At 38.2% G+C, this 20,077-nt stretch overlaps 1 protein-coding gene across 3 annotated transcripts in view; it reads right to left on the bottom strand.

Moving 5' to 3' along the window:
• Positions 1 to 5,120: 5,120 nt before the first annotated feature.
• LOC109416625 (putative fatty acyl-CoA reductase CG5065) overlaps positions 5,121 to 20,077 on the bottom strand; it is a 30,721-nt gene continuing 15,764 nt past the window's right edge. The window contains exons 2-11 of one of the 3 annotated variants that reach the window (XM_062858665.1): positions 14,698 to 14,908; positions 14,507 to 14,623; positions 14,333 to 14,437; positions 14,132 to 14,275; positions 13,928 to 14,062; positions 13,736 to 13,856; positions 6,423 to 6,725; positions 5,783 to 5,915; positions 5,466 to 5,723; positions 5,121 to 5,402 (exon numbers count right to left, since the gene is read on the bottom strand). In XM_062858665.1, coding sequence (XP_062714649.1) covers positions 5,255 to 5,402; positions 5,466 to 5,723; positions 5,783 to 5,915; positions 6,423 to 6,725; positions 13,736 to 13,856; positions 13,928 to 14,062; positions 14,132 to 14,275; positions 14,333 to 14,437; positions 14,507 to 14,623; positions 14,698 to 14,829 — 1,596 coding nt within the window. In that variant the 5' untranslated portion in view covers positions 14,830 to 14,908 and the 3' untranslated portion in view covers positions 5,121 to 5,254. Of the gene's footprint in view, positions 5,403 to 5,465; positions 5,724 to 5,782; positions 5,916 to 6,422; positions 6,726 to 13,735; positions 13,857 to 13,927; positions 14,063 to 14,131; positions 14,276 to 14,332; positions 14,438 to 14,506; positions 14,624 to 14,697; positions 14,912 to 20,077 lie in introns of all 3 variants that reach the window. The other 2 variants (XM_062858668.1, XM_062858667.1) reach the window with 2 other exon arrangements.

The raw sequence follows: 20,077 nt of genomic DNA, 5'->3' as shown, positions 1-20,077 counted from the left end.
TGATGAACGAGATCAACACAACCGAAATTTGGTCAGCAATCAAAACAAGTGCCGCCAACAAATCTCCGAGACCTGATGGGATACTCAGAGAGTTCTACATGCGGTCATTTGACGTCATACACCGTGAGATGAACCTGGTACTAAATGAGGCGCTCACCGGAGAATTTCCTCCGGAGTTTGTAGACGGGGTAATAATCTTAGTAAAGAAAAAGGGACAGCAACCGACATGCACGCGTACAGACCTATATCTTTGCTCAACGTAGATTATAAAATTCTCCCTAGAATTTTGAAATCGAGGCTGGACGTTATCTTGCGAGCACATCGAATTCTCGGTGAAGCTCAGAAATGTGGCAATGCTGACAAAAATATTTTTCAGGCGACTCTTGCCATAAAAGACCGAATTGCGCAGCTCATTCGACGGAAACAGAAAGACAAACTAATTTCGTTTGATTTGGAGCAAGCATTCGATCGTGTGTCTCGAAGATTTTTGTCAAGAACTATGAGTTCTCTTGGACTCAATGAACGGATGATTACGTTGCTCAGTACTATTGCGGAACGACCATCATCTCGAATGATGGTCAATGGACATCTATCGCAGCCTCTTCCCATTCAACGATCCGTACGGCAAGGAGACCCCTTGCCGATGTGTTTATTCGTCATATACCTACATTCACTTCTACAGCGACTAGAGCGCGTGTGTGATGGGACCTAATAGTGGCCTACGCTGATGACATCAGTGTGATAGCGACGTCAACGGAGAAAATTGAACGCTTGAGAGTTTTGTTTCTACGCTTCGAACGTGCTGGTGGGGCAAAGCTAAACATGGTGAAAACAACATCGATAGATGTTGGATTTATCGACCAAGGCACATTGGTAGTTCCATGGCTGCGAACAGAAAACAAAGTCAAAATTCTTGGAATTTTGTATGCAAACTCCATTCGTTTAATGGTCAAACTCAATTGGGATGCAGTTGTGAATAACTTTTGTCGCTTGACATGGCTGCATTCGCTCCGTTTTCTTAGCTTGAACCACAAAGTTATGCTGATGAATACAAACATTACCTCCAAAATATGGTACTTGGCCTCCATATTGCCGCCTTACAGCATACATACAGCAAAGATCACTGCCACAATGGGGACATTTCTATGGAGCAGGGTACTTGCACGCGTACCTATCACGCAGCTGGCGAGAAACCGGGAAGACGGAGGACTGAAACTGCAGCTACCTGCCCTTAAAAGTAAGGCACTACCGTCTACCCCCGTTGGTTTGAACGACACCTCATGCAAACCAACGGGGTTCATTTTTAATTTGAACTTCTAGTAGCCCTGTGGGCATCGAAAAACACACTGATGGTAACCCTTTTTGCTGTTTTGTTTTGATTGTGCGTTCCGTTTCACCCCGTTCCATGAGCAGAATGACGTTTGAATCATTTTTAGTTTGAACGATGTGCAGATTAGCGGGGGTCAAATTAAAGTGTTCAGATTAGATGCGGTCAAACTAACGGGGGTAGACGGTACTGGTCAACAGATATCTTCAGGAGTCAACATCCATGCCATTCTACAAATCCTTCGTGGATCGCGAGGATGCCATAATTCCTGCTGATCTTCAATGCCTGAAGCTGCTGAAACAACAATTACAAACTATTCCAGTTGCATTATGAAAAAAACATTGCATAAAATTTTGTATGGAACTCATTACAAAACTCGATTTTTTTCAGCACTCTTCCTATTTATCCAACTCGGCAAGCGAAGCCTCGTTGGATAAATATACGACTCGTGCTGAAAACATCAACTTTTTGCAACTCGTCACATAAATAACTATTAAATATTCTGATCGTTCAAGGAGACGACACATAAATAGCGAACATTCAAAAAAAAGTTGGTTGAAATAGGTTGAGAACTGTCTGCAATCGCAATGTACTGCTTGGATCTCTATGAAAATTTGATACAGCATTCTTAAGAACCCATACTTTAAAATAAAATAATAAACAAAACGATTTTATGCAATTCAGTATCATAATTTACATTTTATAGGGGTAGGCGGGGCAATATGGACACCCTAAGGTTTTTGCCAACTTTACCTGGCAAGATGTTAAAAAAGTTTAGTTTTTTGATACATGTATCCTTTTAAAGTCTATTTAGCATCTATTGCATAAGAATGCTCACGAAGAAAAATGATTTATCCACTTCAAAAAAAGTTATGAAAAATGTTAGTTTTTCATGACCGTCTTCAAGCATACGGGGCAGAATGGACACCCCCATGGGGCAATATGGACACCATGAGACTTTTACGAATTTCGTACATTATTTACACCTATAAAGTCATTTCATTACAAAACAACTATTATGGATGAATAATACGCCGAAGTAGTTCATTTTTGTTCAGTTTATTTAAATTCAGGCTGTTTTGGATAAAGCTTCGTTTTTGTCGGCATGTACACTGCCCCCACTCGCATAACAGTCCCATTTGCAAAAAGTAGGAATTGAGAAAACGGCATTTGAAGTTTGAAAACTTGTTTCCATATAAAACTTTGAAAAATCGCCAAAATTTGAAAAATATTTCGATCATCTCGGAACTTTTACAGATTGCTTTGCACATGAATATATAACTTTAAAAAATATTACAATCACTACAAAGTTGTTCAGTTTTGTGTTACGTAACACAAAAATCCATGATGGGACTGTTATGCGGGTACTTTTGATATGGGACGCTCATAACTTGGTATTTTTTTCACACATTGACATAAAAATTCGTAATTTTTGTTGTTGTTTTTGGAAGTACATAAAAAATGATGACTATTCATAACGTTAACTCAAAAGTGATGAAAAGTCAAATGGGACTGTTATGCGAGTGGGGGCAGTACAGCTGTGCCTAGAACAACTATTTTCCACTGCTGTCGTTTTTTGACCTATTTGTTTCACCCTATGTCTACTATAGTGAACATTTAACCGAAAATATACTGAAATCGAAGAATTTGGTTGGTTTGTGATTTAGGTTATATTTTTCCCTTGCCGCTTCTTTCAAAAAGGTGAGTGTCCATTTTGCCCCGGCAGCAGAAGATGTTTCCACACTTGATTTTTGATATAATAAAGAAGAAAATTTAAACATGTTAAGCATGTAGATACAGCAAAACTACTTGCATGTGTTCTAGAAATATCAGGTTTTAATCGACCTGCAATAAATTAATCACTAAATCTTATTTTAGATGGTGTGAAAATTATAATTTCCATGTACAAAAAACGGAGGACGCAACTTTTTCATGTAAAATCAAGTATAAAATTTTACTTCGAATGTTTCTTTCCTGAAACTACGTTTCAGACAAATGGACTGTATTCTCCATTCATTAAAAGTTCAAAAAAGTTCGCATATTTCAAAATATTGAGGGTGTCCATTCTGCCCCGGGTGTCCATATTGCCCCGCCTACCCCTATATCTCATTTTGGATTCATAATGGCCAATTTTTCCGAACTGGCTCATTATGCAACTGAAATGAGTTGCATAATGAAAAATAGTTGTATAATGTTCATAATGCAACTCATTTGAGTTGCATTATGAACATTATGCAACTCAAATGGGTTGCATTATGAAAAAAAAACATTGCATAAAATTTTGTATGGAACTCGTTGCAAAACTCGATTTTTTCAGCACTCTTCGTATTTATCCAACTCGGCAAGCCTCGTTGGATAAATGTACGACTCGTGCTGAAAAAATCAACTTTTTGCAACTCGTTACATAAATAACTATTATGCTCGACCTCAACATATGTATATAATAACCCCTTAATTAGTTTTGTGTTATGCGTGGTATGCACTTCAAATGGAATCGCTCAAGTAATTTTCGTTCAGTGCATTATTTTTCCGTGACCGGAATGAACCATAAAATCGAATTTTTACGAAGTGACAACATTGTTGATGATGATATTGGTTTTCACGGGTTATTGGACGCTACCTCCTGTCAAAATTCATTCATAAAATCGGCTCGTAAAATATACTATGGTCAAGAAATTTAACACAGAAAGCCCCATTTGATTTGACGTTTCGTTTCAGCTCCGTACTAGGATCCGGAATAATGCGACGCTTACACATTGTTTTGAGGGCAATGTTTACTTTTTGTATGAGAGTTTGCGAGGTTATGTTTTTAGTGCAAGCCTCTATTGTTAAATTATTCAAAAAACTTGCACACAGTTGTTGCATCTTTCTCCCCCAATCGCGCCCATAAAGTGCAAGAAAGAGGAGATTTGAACGTGAAAAAAGGAGAAAATTAGACGGGTATAGCGAGCTCCATCCGGGATGGATCCCCGAGCGATAGACTCGCTCCCTTTGGTTTGAGCTTCGAACTCGATAAGGTGCTCCGTAAGAAGATTCCCGAATACACACTCCACCCTATAAAGAGTTCCTCGATTCCAAAGTGCTACGGATAGACCATCAAGGTCCCGCGAACGTGTGTAAAAAGTGATCACGTTTGTCCTAGCTGGAAAGAAGTAAGCCGTGGAACCAGAGTGATCTCCCTCCACGACTCTGGGAAAGTGAAATTGTAATTGTAATTGTGAAATTAATTCCTACGTAGGTGTGTTCAGGACCGGATTGTGACCCGGCCTACAGTACTACATCCCTCGTCTCCAACCTGACAGATACACCCGTGCGCGTAGTGAGTGTGATCCAGTCGGCGAAACAACGACCAGCGACCAACGGCGGTGTGGACCATCGTAGATCCCCTCCAACCTCAACTCTCATCAGGCTAGCTGCCCTTGGGATGAGACCAGGTAAGTCCATGCTCTATTCTCCTTAATCTCCTATTAAGGCTTAATGCCAACTTACATACTCGATTATGATCTTTGGCAGGAGAAAGGTGAATACACTCTACGGTGCGAGAAGGCGTGGAGAGCAGTGTGCACGATGAGCGGACCAGGAGGAGGGTGATCTGAAGAGTATTGAATATGACCGAAAATAGAGAACAGCATCTGCAAATCGAGAATTGTGAACTGAATTTGTTGAGCGTGTGTTATCATGAATATGATATGAAAAAATGTAGATCTTGACCTAGGACAGAAATAAAAAATTGTTTAGTCAAGTAACGTAACTAACAATGAAAGTCATCACCAAATAAATACAAAACAACGACTTCACTTGGTATTGTTTTATTATGCATGTTATCTTTTGCCCGGGTAAATTCTTATGGTTGGAATAAATATACATATGGACTAATAAATTAAATAGATGTTGCAACCCCCTCTCATTTTCTAGATGAACGAAATATTAGAAAAGAGCTAATACGTTAATAACTCGCGCGAAAGCGTTTAGAAGCTTCGACCAAATAGTACGTAACCGATCCGATTTTTTCAGAAGAAATCGCCACATGCACCCGACCAGTATCAGTTTGAAAAACTGATGTAGAATATACAATCTGAAAAATAAGATACATTTAACTGTTGAATGCCACATAATATACATGACAGGTTATACTTACTTGTACATATTATTTCTACACTTCTCTAGAGACTGAGGATTTTGTTTGAACAAGAATTCGCGAAAGCCTAGTACATATCTTTCGATGTACTCGTGCCAATCAATAGTACCGACATCAAATTGGAATGTGTTTCTATCTTCGGAGTTGAGTTGAGTTAGTAGATGTTTAACGTTATCATTGCGGAAGCGCCACTGAGCATTGGTAAAATATTGCAGACATGTCGCGGCTTTGCCCAACTTCATTTGAACGATCTTCATTCTGAAAATTGAAATGCTTTTTAGGAATAACGTACAAAATGGGGGAAATTTAAACTATACATTGGTTTTCGTCCAGTTGCGATGGAAACTAAATCTAGGAAAATTGCAGGAATGAAGTGTACTAAAAATCCATGGATAAGATTCAAAGCCTTGTTGGTTCGCAGATTCCCCGTTGGGAACCACAATACACCCTCTAAAAGAAAAATGCAATCATTAATAAGAAGTTTGATTATGTTTGAGTAAATTTTGTTACGCGAAACAGACAACAGCCTCATTATATATCCAAAAATACTTGAATTCCCTTCAATTTCTTGAGGTTTGACCTGACTTAAGAATTTCGACAATACACAAACCTTCAACACATTTGCGCCAGCTCAGTTTTCAACCGATTGAGCTGAATCTTTCACAGATTGTTCTTCTCATCCAAAGGCACGATTCTAGAGGGTGCCCCGTGAATTTTGAAAACTTTTTTTTCGCTTCATACAACTGTGGGCCGGTCTAATACACATAGAACGCGACGCGATGCAGGAGTCCTCGCAGGACAACATCACTTCAAGTCTAATTTATACTTTTTAAGCATGACAAAAATTTGCAAAATCTAAAATAAAATACTGTTTTTTTTTTAATTTTACAGGACGAAAAAAATGGTTTTATGAATTGCTATGTCTGTTTCCCTTCTGTTAGATAGAATCACACTTACCGACAGGGTGTTTTCTCATATTATCTATGCACATTCTCACAAAAGATCCCCATGTGATGGGATTATCGATGCCACTCGTGCAATTATAGACTGTGATATTATTTGCACCTTTACGCGATGCTGTATACCAAGCAGTAACAATCATCAGGTTTATAACCAAATCGACCGGTATCAGATCCGCCACGCAGGATTCCTCGCACAAAATGGTTCTGAACAGTCCTTTGCTGACTGCCGAAACGATACCGGTCGGACCGTTGAAATTATCTACCCAACCGCTGACAGGTTCCTTGAAGCTGGACAATACTAGAAGGGACAAATTGAAACATTGAAATGGTTTGAAATTTTAGACAACAGTGACCTGTTGTGGAGATGCGATGGATGACGATGGGAAACAAACAAGAAACATTGGAATCACGGCCCGAGCATAAACCACGTAGACCAATTTTGGCCATCTCAGACCCCGCCCATCCCTCTCGTAGACTTTTCCATACAAAAAATTAAAATTTGTATGGAGCATATGCTTTGGCCAGACCCTCCCTCCTTTCTCCCCAAACAGTTTACGTGGTTTATGAACGGCCCTTTAACTATCACGAATTTTTATGAGTTTTCATTTTATATGCCTTAAGACACAACAAAAAATGATAGCAAACTGTTATCAATTTGTTATAAGTTTGTCTGTTCTCATTAATGAAAACAAGCCTATAACAAATTGATACAGTTTATCCATTTGTTACGTAAGGCAATTTACACGATTTTTCGACACTCCCTCCTCCTTTTTTGTATGAGAACTAAGAACTTAAATATTTGTTTATGTTTCGAATGATTTCTCAAACCCTTTTCCCCCCATAAATCCTTAGGTAATTAAATGTCGGCCATCACAATGTCATTAATTGAACGCTTTTTGTGAACAAAGCTCCGGTTATTGCTGATCATCTTGTTAGGGGCTGTACCACATGTACACCTTAAAGAGGAGAGGGGTTCCTGGAAAGTCCACGCTTGTCCAACGGGGAAGGGGAGGGGGTAGGGGTGCTTTCATATCCCGGGTTGAGGTGAATGGCAAACCAAAACCAAAATACATTTTTTTTACATTCATGAGTTCTTCATGAAGAGCATAGCATAACATGTCAATAACATAAGATGATATCATAACAAAATATTCCATTTGCTTGCCATTTAGTAAATGATTTAAAAATTGGTAGAATAAATACTGAATGTCTAATTTTGCTATCATAACTGATTTTGCAATTGGTGAAATATTATCGAACTTTTGCGAGTTTAATGAAACATCGCCGTTTTGGCACTTATTAACAAAATAATGACAAAACTTGAAATTTGATTATTCTAATGGAAATAATTGACATTTGTTTGGAAACTTCGGACCAGTATTCTTAGTTTTTTTTTTTCAAGACTGGAAAGCCGTTTCGTGTAGTCCTACAATCATGCAGTCGGAAACCTGTTACGACAGTATCGACGTAAGGGTTTTGGGTAAACTATACAGGGGATAGTTCGTGGACTGCGACAAGATGACGAACTTTTATGCCCAGTGGGCCTGTCCAGCTTTTCAAAAATGTTCTCTGATTCTCAAGTCCACCCCCATATTTTGATTGGCATCCTGAAAGAAGTAACTGGTCAAAATTTCAGCCAAATCCATTGAAATTAAGAGGTGCATCAAATCAATTTTGTGTTTTTCGATTATTTTTGAACTTCAAAAAATAATAACTACACTAAAACTTGTCAAAACTTAATTCTTTTGACAGAAATTGAAAGCTATACTTGTTTGCTACAACTTCTCCGAACAACGTGTGCCTATAAAATTGAAGGAAACATGTGTAATTATCACATTTGTAAACAGAAAAACCTTAAAAAGTTGATTTTTTGATAGATTTCGTTCTGGAACACCCTAATATACGTAATAAGTTGGATTTTTCAAAACGGCATCATATTCTCCAATGTTTTTTGGTTATTTGCTTCTTTGACACTAATGCTGTAGGAGTTGAGCAAAAATTACTAAAATTCGTGAAAGCCAAATGTGGCCTAAAAACTAGCTTTTCGGGTGCAATCACGCTTTGGCGCGCAAAAAGTGGCATCGCGTCAGCACTGATATGATAGCCAACACCTGTCATCACGCTTGTTTGTTATCACCCGTAGTAGGGGGTAGCCTAGGCAAACTACAAGGAAGCAAAGCTACTACGTTCAGTACAATTTCGCGCCACAACGTGATTGCCTCCGAAAATCTAGTTTTTAGGCCACATTTGGCTTTCCCGAATTTTAATATTTTTTGCTCAACTCCTACAGCATTAGTGTCAAAGAAGCAAATAACCCAAAAACATGAGAGAATATGATGCCGTTTTAAAATATCAAACTTATTACGTATATTAGGGTATTCCAGAACAAAATCTATTAAAAAAATCAACTTTTTAGGTTTTTCTGATCACAAATGTGATAATTACACATGTTTCCTTCAATTTTATTGGTACACGTTGTTTGGGGAAGTTGTAGCCAACAAGTATAGCTTTCAATTTCTGCCAATAGAATAAAGTTTTAACATGTTTTAGCGTAGTTATGATTTTTTGAAGTTCAAAAATAGTCGAAAAACACAAAATTGATTTGATGCACCTCTTAATTTCAATGGATTTGGCTGAAATTTTGACCAGTTGCTTCTTCAGGGTGGCCACTAAATATCAGTTTTGAAATTCCCGTCTTTTTCCCGGTTTTCCCGGTACGATTTCTGAAATTTTCCTGGTTTTTGAAATGCACATTTTTTTAGTAGGTAACGCCCAATTTTCGTATCATATGGATGATAAGTACCATGTAAAAATGCACTTGCAATCCTGTGAATACTATGTACTAGATATTTATAGTTTAATACTATTTTTGACGTAATGCATCTATGGAAAAACTAGAAGTAACTACCAATGATGACATGAAAGGCGTATGCTACACAATTACTTACAACATATTTTCATTCAGCTCCAAATAGTGCATAATTCAAGCTTTCCCTCACTCATTATTTTACTTATTTTCTTGTATGTACTTGAAAAAACAAGTGTAGAAGTGGTAGCTAACTATGACAGATCTATAATAGGTAAGATGTGCATATAAAATCAGCAAAGGTCGCACTCGATTATCCGGGACATGGAGGATAATCGAACCATTTTTTTTTATTTTATTCATTAGCGTAGGTGCCCTAACGCAACTTCATTGGTGTTGTTTCCGGGGATTCCTCCAGGATGTCCAACTGAGTATTCCCCCAAAAAATTACATCTGGAGATTCTTACAAAGTTTTGTCCGAGATTTCATCTCTCGATTACTCCAAAAATACTATCTTGGATTTCTCCAGTAACTTCTGTTTGCGATTCCACCTTGTATATCTTTTGTGGATTCCTCTAGATTCCTTAACCATCAGGTATCAGTAGGTCGGCTCTAGAGGCACGTTCTCCTCCATTTGGGAAATTTGTGCCATAAACCATCTATAACTAGCGCGGTTGGCCACCACCGCCAGCACCACGCTAATACTGAACACAAAAAGCGAGATTTTTTCAACGTGTTGTACAAAACGCAACAGCGCGATCGCTCGAGGGTTAATGGATTTATTCTGGAAGAGGTTCCTTTAGGGAATTTAGGATTTTAGTCAGTCTGTTGGCAATTAGGGAATAGAACTTTTGGTTTGGGCTCATGAATTCGATCTAGGGATTTCTCCTGGAACTCCTGAAGGATTCCCAAAAGAATCTTCCACATGTCTAGAAGGTTTCCCAAGGAACTCTTGGAAGAGTTCTCGATTACAAAACTCCCGCAGTAGTTTGATTTTCAGGATTCTGGAGTATTTCCAGAAAAAGCTATCGTAAAGTTTTTGTAAGAAATTTTGGGAGATCATCCAGAAGGAACTCCTGGGTGATTTGCAGAGGGAGCTTCTGAAGGATGCCCAAAAGCAACCCCTGGAGCAACTCCAAAAGCAACTTTCATAAGCAACCCCTGGAGGTTTCTTTGAACAAACTCCTGGAGGGTGCCCAAGAAGAACTCTTGAAGGAAACGCAGTAAGAAACACTGGAGAAATTCTAAAAGCAAATATAAAATAAAGATAAAATTCAGCAAAATCTCTTGAAATCGTGCAAAGAACTCGTGGAGATGGATGAGTAACAGAATGATATCCTGGAGAAATGCCAGAAGAAACTCTGTAAAGAATCCCAGAAAGAACTCTCGATTGATTTCTAAAAAAGCTTTCGGAGGAATTCCAGAAGAAAGTTCTAGGGAAGCCCCAGAGGAAGCTCCAGGAAGAAAAGGAAAAATTTTCTGGAGGATTTCAAAAAAATAATCTGGGAAGAATTCCCGTAGGAAATTTTGAAGATTGGAGCAACTCCTGTTACAATTGCGGAAGAAAAATCTTGATGAATCTTAAAAGGAACTCTTGAATAAATTGCAATAGGTTGTCTTGATTAAAACCCAGTTTAGTGGTTATGATTTCCTTATCTGTTAAGATTCCTGATGAAGTTTCGGAAAGATTCCCTGAAAAAAACTGGAATAAATTTAAGAAAGAACACGGGTTAATCCAAAAAGAAACTTTTGAAAAAGTCTCAGATGTAAGAAACTCTTTCCTCGAAAAAATCTCATCGAATTCCAAGAGATAATCAAGCGGTACAAAAACCTAGAGGAATTCTAGAAGAAACTTCTTGAAGAATCCCAAGTTCTGTTTTAAAGAAATTCCAAGTGATTGCACAGGCGAATTCCTTGGGATTTCGTAGAAGTATCCCAGGAGAATTTTGGTTTGGCTTTGATTTTGCAGATTTTCGATGAGGTGTAAACATTCAAATATGCACATCAAGTTACTCTTAACAACAATTTTCCCGGTAATCATTCCAAATTCCCGGCTTTTTCCCGCTTTTTTCCCGGTCGTTCCGAATTCCCGTCTTTTTCCCGGTTTTCCCGTTTTTCCCGGTTCGGTGGCCACCCTGTTCTTTCAGGATGCCAATCAAAATATGGGGGTGGACTTGAGAATCAGAGAACATTTTTGAAAGGCTGGACAGGCCTAATGCCCAGGCATGGGAAATGCCATAAAAATGTTTTTTTTTTTTTATTATTTGCTAATTTATCTGTCTCTATAGTAAGAAATGTTTAACGATGACATCATTAGCCAGATAAAAATTTCCAATAAAATCACCATAAACTACCATAGAATAATGATAAATTTTATTACTGAACAACAAACTGTTTTGTACACGGATTTTTTTATGGTTAAGATACATAACCAGGGTTCCTGATTTCCACTTTTTATCTTCTTCCACATGCGAAGACAGTCAGCAGCGAACGGTTGTCGCTTTAGTTTGTGTGCTTGCTTGTCAGCGACGACCGCAAACTCCGGCGAACGGTGGGAAGCCACACTTGGAAAGTACTCATTCGTCCACATTCGCATCGCAAGCGATCGAGCGGTGATGCGATTCGTGAGTGATATTGTGCATACGAATTTTTGATGTTCCCAAAGAATGTTTATTGTTTTCTTTGCTAATCTAGCATTTCAACAACTATACACTTGAAATGTATGCATTACATACAAAAATTCTCTTCTAGTTATGATACTAGCCGCTTCGATCGCTCACCAGCATTCTTCACCATTCGCCATTCACTCATTCGCGTGCGATCCAAACTGCGACGAATGGCAACGAATATCCATGTCGAACAATTTGCCCATCGCTTCTCACTGGTGATGGGGTTGCATGTTTGATCATGACTATCCGTTTGCTGCATCTTTTTCGATTCGCTTCAGCAAAGAGGAGTGAATATGAATGAAGTGAAGCGAATATACCGATCCTTGTACATAACAACCCCTATTTTCTATTGTAAAAGTGGCTTTTACAATAAGTGCTATGGTGGAAAACCATAGGTTCTGTAGTTGCTCTATCGTTTGAAACATTTGAATTAATGGTAACGACAATTCATTTTAACATATTGTAACAACTCATTTGGTTGTATTTTTATGATTTTTATGTTGGTAATTTTCCATAACTAATCACTTCTTTATGTAGTGATGTGAACGGATGGAAATTTACACCGGAAGTGGTCGAAATTAAGAAAAAAAATGTCATGACAATTTTAAATGAAATTGCGTGACATTGCCCATCCTGAGTCATGCCTACTCTTCAACATAGGAGGTTGGAAGGTGTAATGCGATGAGCCAGGCTCAACAGCCGGGTACGATCTATAATATTTGGAGCGGTAGAACTGTACACCTGCCTGAAACGCAAAGCGACAAAGTCGGACTAATGGTGAATGCGTCAAAAACAAAGTTCTTCAAAGTTTTCCCAAGTCGAAAATATCCCAAAAAAGCCGAAAAAAGACAAAAAAAAAACGGTAAAACCTGCAAAATTGTTCGTGAACAAAACGGTCTAGTACTCCTCAGAGCTGCGAAATATCACTCATGTCAGTTTACTACTGATATTGCACCACCATCACTATCACTGTAGGCCGAACAATATCAAAACGATAGTGACCAGCAAAAAACTTGTTACTCTGTACCACATATTCAAATTCCATCACGGTAAGTGTTTATTTTGATTTTTAAACGAATTTTAAAGATGGCCTATCAGTGATATCTACCCGCCATCGCAATCAGTCCAGTTGTGATGGAAAAAGGAAAGTGACGGTGGCTCAACAGAGCACACGCTGACATGGATCGCAGTCAGCCTATCAAAATCGGCGGTTCGCCTACTATTGATAGTGACAGAGAGCAACTCTGGTACTCCTAGAACGGTCTAGTGATCAACATAAAAGGACGATAAGAACAATGTTTACATAAATAACTAAAATAGCTTGCTCTGTGAAATTGTGTCGTAGCCAGGAGTAGTCGAGGATGCAACTGCTCTCGAATTAAGTAGATGAGTTGCAAATAGCAGCTCTATTTTTTATATTTCAAGTAGGTCCTCCCTAATGATGTGATAGGAATTTCCTTAACGGTCCCTCTCTCTGATGGATTTTCTAATTCTCTGATAATTTAAAGTTTTCAGTTTTTTTCCTGGTAGGTAGTAGAAATTTCATGTTATATTGCAACGACTGGCATGTTCCCACTCGACGTGCAAATTAAAAATTTTCACCCAGTGGTTAGTTATTATTTGCACCCAGCGGACGCCTTATTTGACGCAAATTTGAGTAAAGATAATCCAAATTTGGCTTCTTCCACAGACGAGCAAAGTATAAGAATTTTCAAAACTTATTCCCTGGGTTATAGTATTTTTTATGAACGTAAATGAAGCACATTTATAAGATTCTAAAACATGGAATGGGCAATGGTTTTCTGGTGTTCAAAAAAAATTTATGACACTTACCGATGGAAGGCCTAACAATCGACACAGGTAAACCCTTTGCTTCTTTCAGGAGCATATGTTCCGCCATGGCCTTGGTAAATGTGTAGCTGTTTGGTCTGTTGCCAATCAGCGACGGGGTTAACTGAAAAATGTAGAATGATCCCGTTGGAAAATGTCCAATCAATAAGGTTTAACACAGTTAGATGTACATACCTTTTCCAACATATCTTCGGGGAACCACCGAACCAATTGAATAATATCGTCCGGGTTGTACGGTGGCGGGTAAATAATCTCGGTTACCTCTTTCTTGTCGCAATTGCAGTACGCCGTGGAGACATGCACTAGAGCCTGAAAAAGATAGAATTATGTAGTGGATGAGGATGATTGTCGTGGAAGACAAAAGAAGTGTGAACTTACATCCAAGCAGAGCATTCGGTGACACAGTTCCATCAACTGTTTTGTGCCTAACATGTTGATCGTGACAGATTGTTTGATTTTTTCATCAAACTTGACTGTAGCTGCAGAATGGAACACTATGGATACCTCTTGGCATATCGTGATCTAGAAAAGAAACAACTTGTAGATTCTAAATATTCACATTTTGAAATATTAAATTACCTGGTCAATTTCCGAAATTCCTAGTTCGTTTAACGTAATATCGCCATTAATTGGAATGACTTTTTTTAGGTTGCCTGGATTTTCGTTCCGTATTCTGTCGAATAGCTGTTAAAGCACAAATGAAAGTATTAATTATTCCTTCACTGGTGATATTTCAAATATAGTTAAACTTACCGGACTGTTCAAAATTTCTGTCAACCTGGCCGAAATGTCCTGTCCTCGTTTCGGACGAATCAGAATAAAAATATTCTTTATTCCAGGACAAGAACGCAACAGCTTTTCAATGAGAACCTGTAGTTACATAAAAATAACTTTTTAGAATAGTTACGTTCGGCGTGAATTATGTGCAAGGGAACGAGTCCTACCTTTCCCATGAAACCAGTGCCTCCGGTAATGAAGATGCTCCTACCATGGTAAAACTCGGCAACGGATATATACTTTTTGTCCTTCGCTGAATTTTCGTTGGCTCTACCTTCAGCGCTCATTTTGGAAGCCATGATTAATCACTACACTATTTTCGCCAATATCATCAAACGAAGGGACACTATTTGATGACTGAGATGAATTGCTTCCTGTCTGGTGAGAAAGGAGAAACGATATGCGAGGTTAACGGCGCTTCCTAGTTGACGAGTGTGGAAAGCATGTTTTAAAAACACAAGCAACCCTTGGAAAGATAGGTAAAGAGACGTGGTAGGGACCCTTTCTAGATATGGATAATTGTTTCAAGTATGTCTGGAGGCAATCATGTTATAAGATAGCTGAGGTAGAAAAAGTGTCTAATAGTAAACGCATGTCTAACTATCGTACGTCTTCTGCTATACTGTTATCCATCGACGAGACACGTTAGTTATACCTGAAAATCAATTATGTGATGTCTGAAGGAAATCCATCCAATAAGAATCACAATCGTGTATGCAAGAAATTAGCTTATCTGTATATGTCAATGATTGCTACTCCGTGCTTGATCTGAACTGGTTTAAATTGCACTTAGACCCAAATTATTGAGGGTTGGAATATTCCAGTTGTGCGATTTCAGCAGCTCATTAGGCCGTCCTTTATTTTGCAAAAATTGGAAATGTTAAAAGTTCGTCATTAGAAAATGATCGTTTTCGCTAAAAATGATCGTGTCATCGTGGGGCTAAAAACATGAATTTTTTTTCGACGAAAATATACGCTATTCTACAAAACTGGTTTTAGCCTGACAAAAATGCGCTTAGAATTGCGATATCTTTACTTGTTTTAGTCTCCTCGGTTTTAGTACAATAGCGTATTTTTTCGTCGAAAAAAAAATCATGGGTTTTTAGCCCTATACAATTTTTCGTAGCTCTGGGCTTCTTGAGGGACCACTTAGCCTTGGAGTTCAAATTGTGACACGGTCTTTTTTTTTAGCTAAAACGATCATTTTCCAAAAACGAACATTTAACATTTCATTTTATTGCAAAAAAAAGGGACGGCCATACATTTCTTGACAATTACGACGCCGGTTAGGTTTTTACAGTCAACTAACTAGCGAGGAAAAGAAATGTAGGAGTGTGATGATTGCTGCTACTACTACTCCACCATGGGAGTATTTGTTAGTTGGAAGTCACCTTTTTTCGGTCATGTGATCCATAAATGATCGATTTATTCTCAATAATTTTCCTACAATAATCTGTTATATTTTTTCTACAAAGTAGAAAATGGAGTAATAAAGGAATGCAAAAAAACTGATAATGGTTTAATTAAAAAGCCCAAAATCGCATATTTTGCCCTATAAATTGAGTCCGTTGGTGACACGTAAGTTTCGCTGTGATATTTGTCCAAAAAGAAAACATTGCTCATACCTCTTGTTTGACTGGATCTAATTTTCATTAAAGCTGATGTTTTTCATGAGTTCTTTCCTTGTTAAATATTTGACCCTGTGTACTTCAGGACTTACAATGTTTATGAAATTCCGTCCCTGAAGCTCGCTATATCAACATGCGACAGCGACACAACATATGGGTAGAATATTGTCACACCACGAATGCCACGAACAAGCAACGAAGGGGACGCATGGCATGCATCAGCGACACGTCTGGCACATCCTTCAAAGACTTACGACAATAAACTGTCGCGTGTCATTTTGTCCGTGAAAGCGTGCATCAACGTCGCGATACATCAGCAGCTTTGCTTGAAGTTTTAATTTTTGTAAAAGTTTGTAACCATATTTTTTATATTTCTCGATTTACGTCTTACGTGGTACAACATTAAATGTGTAAAATCAGCTAGAGAACATAAAAAATAATACTTAATACCAAAGTTATACAAATTTCATTAAAACGTATTTTCTTTAAATACGCCTTTTTTACAGTCCTATTTTGCAGTGGGATCAACCGAAATCACAAGCCTAAAACAAAAAACTAGAGAACCTTGTGGTGTCCTTGAACGATCAGTATATTAATATATTTATTTATGCAACACGAGTCGTACATGTACTATAAGGCTTACCAAATATTGTCTTGCTACACAAATGTTCTTGCTACGCAAGTGCATTCCATAATAGGAAAAACATGTGGACGTCCAAGTCTATTATCGAAGGATTTTTGATCAAGCGTTTATGCACCACGGAGCAATGACTGCCACACAAAAGCGTTCAAGCTCCTTTATGTTGTCGTACCGACGTTTCATTATGGATTTTTCGGTTCCTTTCCACCGCAAAATGTCCGAAGAATGTGACAAAATAAGGTAGGCACAGCAGAATGGACTAGTCAACTAGTGCATCGTTATCCGAACTTGGCTCTCGCGACCCCAGTCTGCCGCGGCCCCCAGGGATTGCGATAGGTTGGTGCCACTAAACGATGGGCCAAGGGGTGAAGAGGGGAATGAAACTCTTTCGATTTTCCCTTACGAAATGTGAACATCCCAACCAATCTGTTATATCCACACCAGCCATTATCGTTCGCAAGAAAGAAGGATGTGCTAGTGAACCTTCGCTACCATTACCATTAGGCTGTGACCATAGTGGGTAAGGTGAGATGCGATCGGATGCGATAAGTTATGAGATGAGAAGAGGGATGTTTGATAGGCCATAGTGCATGAGGTTTTCAATGAGGGTGCGCATGTTGTTTTCACATCCTTTTTCGCCTATTTCGTGCGCATCAACGACTCGCGTGATTTGATCGATGAAGTCGCTTGTATGTTGAAGCGCTTCTTTGGATGTGGGTAGTGAAATGATCGTTTCATCTATAAGAGCGGAAAGATAAAATCCACCCGTTTTTTGTTTTGCGCGGGCCGTTTTTTTTTTTGCTATAATTTAGTTAGTTTTGATCCTGTTGCAATTGCAAAAACTGACCAGTTCAAAAAAATCTGGTGTAACTGTACAAGATTGAGATTATTGAATTAATTATTTGAGAAAAGAATGTACATATAACATGTAATTATATCCGCGTGATGTCTTTATGTATACACATATTTTTACTTTCCGAACTGGTCTATCTGAGTGTTGATTTCAATTTGAATGAATATGAGACTGTTATACTGATTTTCGGCATTAAAACATTACTTGATTGTGCTGACCTCGGCAAAAAGAAACAAAAATTCGGCAAGTATGTATTATTGGGTATAGGTTTTTTTTAATATAAAATTTTTGGCGATATCAACGAGAAAAGATGTCTCTAATAAGTACACAATATTCATCATACTTATATTAGTTAAAAGAGTATCAATCAAAATCGACGTCACACTCTTTTCGTAAAGGGATCTAGTTTTGCCTGACAAAGAAAAAAAGCAGAACCTTTCAATCAGAATCCTTTTAGCAATTAAGTTGAATACCATAAACCCATAAACTTTATAACTTGCACATGAATAACATGCACTGAACAAACGACCATATCAAACATTGATCACTTGATTCAAATCCCGAACAGAGAAAATAAAATGTTTTCTTATACACATATAATAACAAAATTATGCTGTAAAAAAACTTAAACGATTTGATGGAATACTATTTTATATGCAATGAAATATGTTATTTTACGTGGTGATCGATAGACAGTATGATTAATTTTTATTACGTCTGGTCCATTAAAATGCATGTCATGTGAAAAAGCATTGAGTTATGTTTAAAAACAACATATTAACGCATTTTATATTACCTACTAGCATTCCCAACTCATTAAATCCGCATTGCTTTACATACACAACGAGCGCAATCATAAAATCCATACCAAACAAGCATTCTCTTGCGTTCTCTTGCGATCACATGCGTCGAAGCAGCTCCATCGCATCTGCGCACTCATCGCAACTCATCTACTATGTACGGTTCATGCGTTCTGCATATAGTTTCCACAGAGTGTGCTTCGCCGCTTATCCGATCTCTTTTCTCTTTGCATCGCACCTCAGCCACTATGTGCTCAACGTTAGGGACCTTTAAAACAGGGTTCCTGATTTCCACTTTTCATCTTCTTCCCCATTCGAAGACAGTCAGCAGCGAACGGTTGTCGCTTGAGTTCGTGTGTGTGCTTGTCAGCGACGACATCAAACTCCGGCGAACGGTGGGAAGCCACACTTGCAGTGTTGCCACAGGTACAGATTATTCTGTAAAAGTACAGATTTTTTTCAACTTTTTGGTACAGATTCTGTACGGTTCAGATTACAGATTTTTTGCAAAAGGTACAGAATGGTACAGATTTTTTGAATTTGAGAAAAAATCATTAAAATTAAAATTTAAAGCCTTTTTAATACTGATATTTTTGTTTTTTAAGTTCAGAAATTGATAACAGTATACTCAAATTAAGTGTTTTTCATAGTTTAACCTGAATGTGATGCTCTTTTTATGTATTTCAAGCGGTTTTAATTCAAATGTGGTACAAATTTGGTACAGATTTTGGGTACAGATTTTTGGAATGTCTGGTACAGATAAAAAAGATTTTTGAGCCTCCGGTACAGATAAAAATGTGGCAACACTACACTTGGGAATTATTCATTCGTCCACATTCGCATCGCAAGCGAATGCGATTCGTGAGTGATGCGATTGATATTGTGCATACGAATTATTGATGTTTTCGAATTATTTTCTTTGCTAATCTAGCATTTCAGCCGCTTCGATCGCTCACCATTATTCTTCACCATTCGCCATTCATTCATTCGCTTGCGATCCAAACTGCGACGAATGGCAACGAATATTCATGTCAAGCAGATGGCTCATCGCTTCCCACTGGTGATGGGGTTGCGTGTTTGATCACGACGATCCGTTTGCTGTATCTTTCTCGATTCGCTTCAGCAAAGAGGAGTGAATATGAATGGAGTGAGGCGAATACACCGATCCTTGCTTTAAAATCACGTAGACCGTAGACTTTACAGGAGGTCTAGACATATCATTATTGAACCGAAAAGCGTCACATTTCCCAGAGACAAATAAAAACCCCTAAGGGTCTGTCCATCAACACGTAAACTCTTAGAGGGGGAGGGGGGCTAGGGGGGTTCCTGCCAAAGTTTACGCTCCATACAAATTTCGAAAATTTTGTATGAACAAAACTCTACGAGGGGGGTCGAGGGGTCTGAGATGGACGAAAAAAAGTCTACGTACGTGTCTAATTATGAAACTGAGCGGTTGGTACGAAATGTCTTGAATGGTTGTAATCAAGAATTGGAAATGTCATGGAATTTCATAAAAAAAAATCTTACATTTCCAGTTTCCACCATTTCCCGTGTGAATTTTCGTCTGCCACAAATTCATAGAAGATTGTGGGACGCAATGTCCCGTGCATTACACATAATTTGATA

Source organism: Aedes albopictus, chromosome 3, assembly GCF_035046485.1.
Source record: "Aedes albopictus strain Foshan chromosome 3, AalbF5, whole genome shotgun sequence".
Lineage (NCBI taxonomy): Eukaryota > Metazoa > Arthropoda > Insecta > Diptera > Culicidae > Aedes > Aedes albopictus.
Note: the sequence above shows the minus strand (reverse complement) of the source record. Positions and strands in the feature narration are given on the sequence as shown.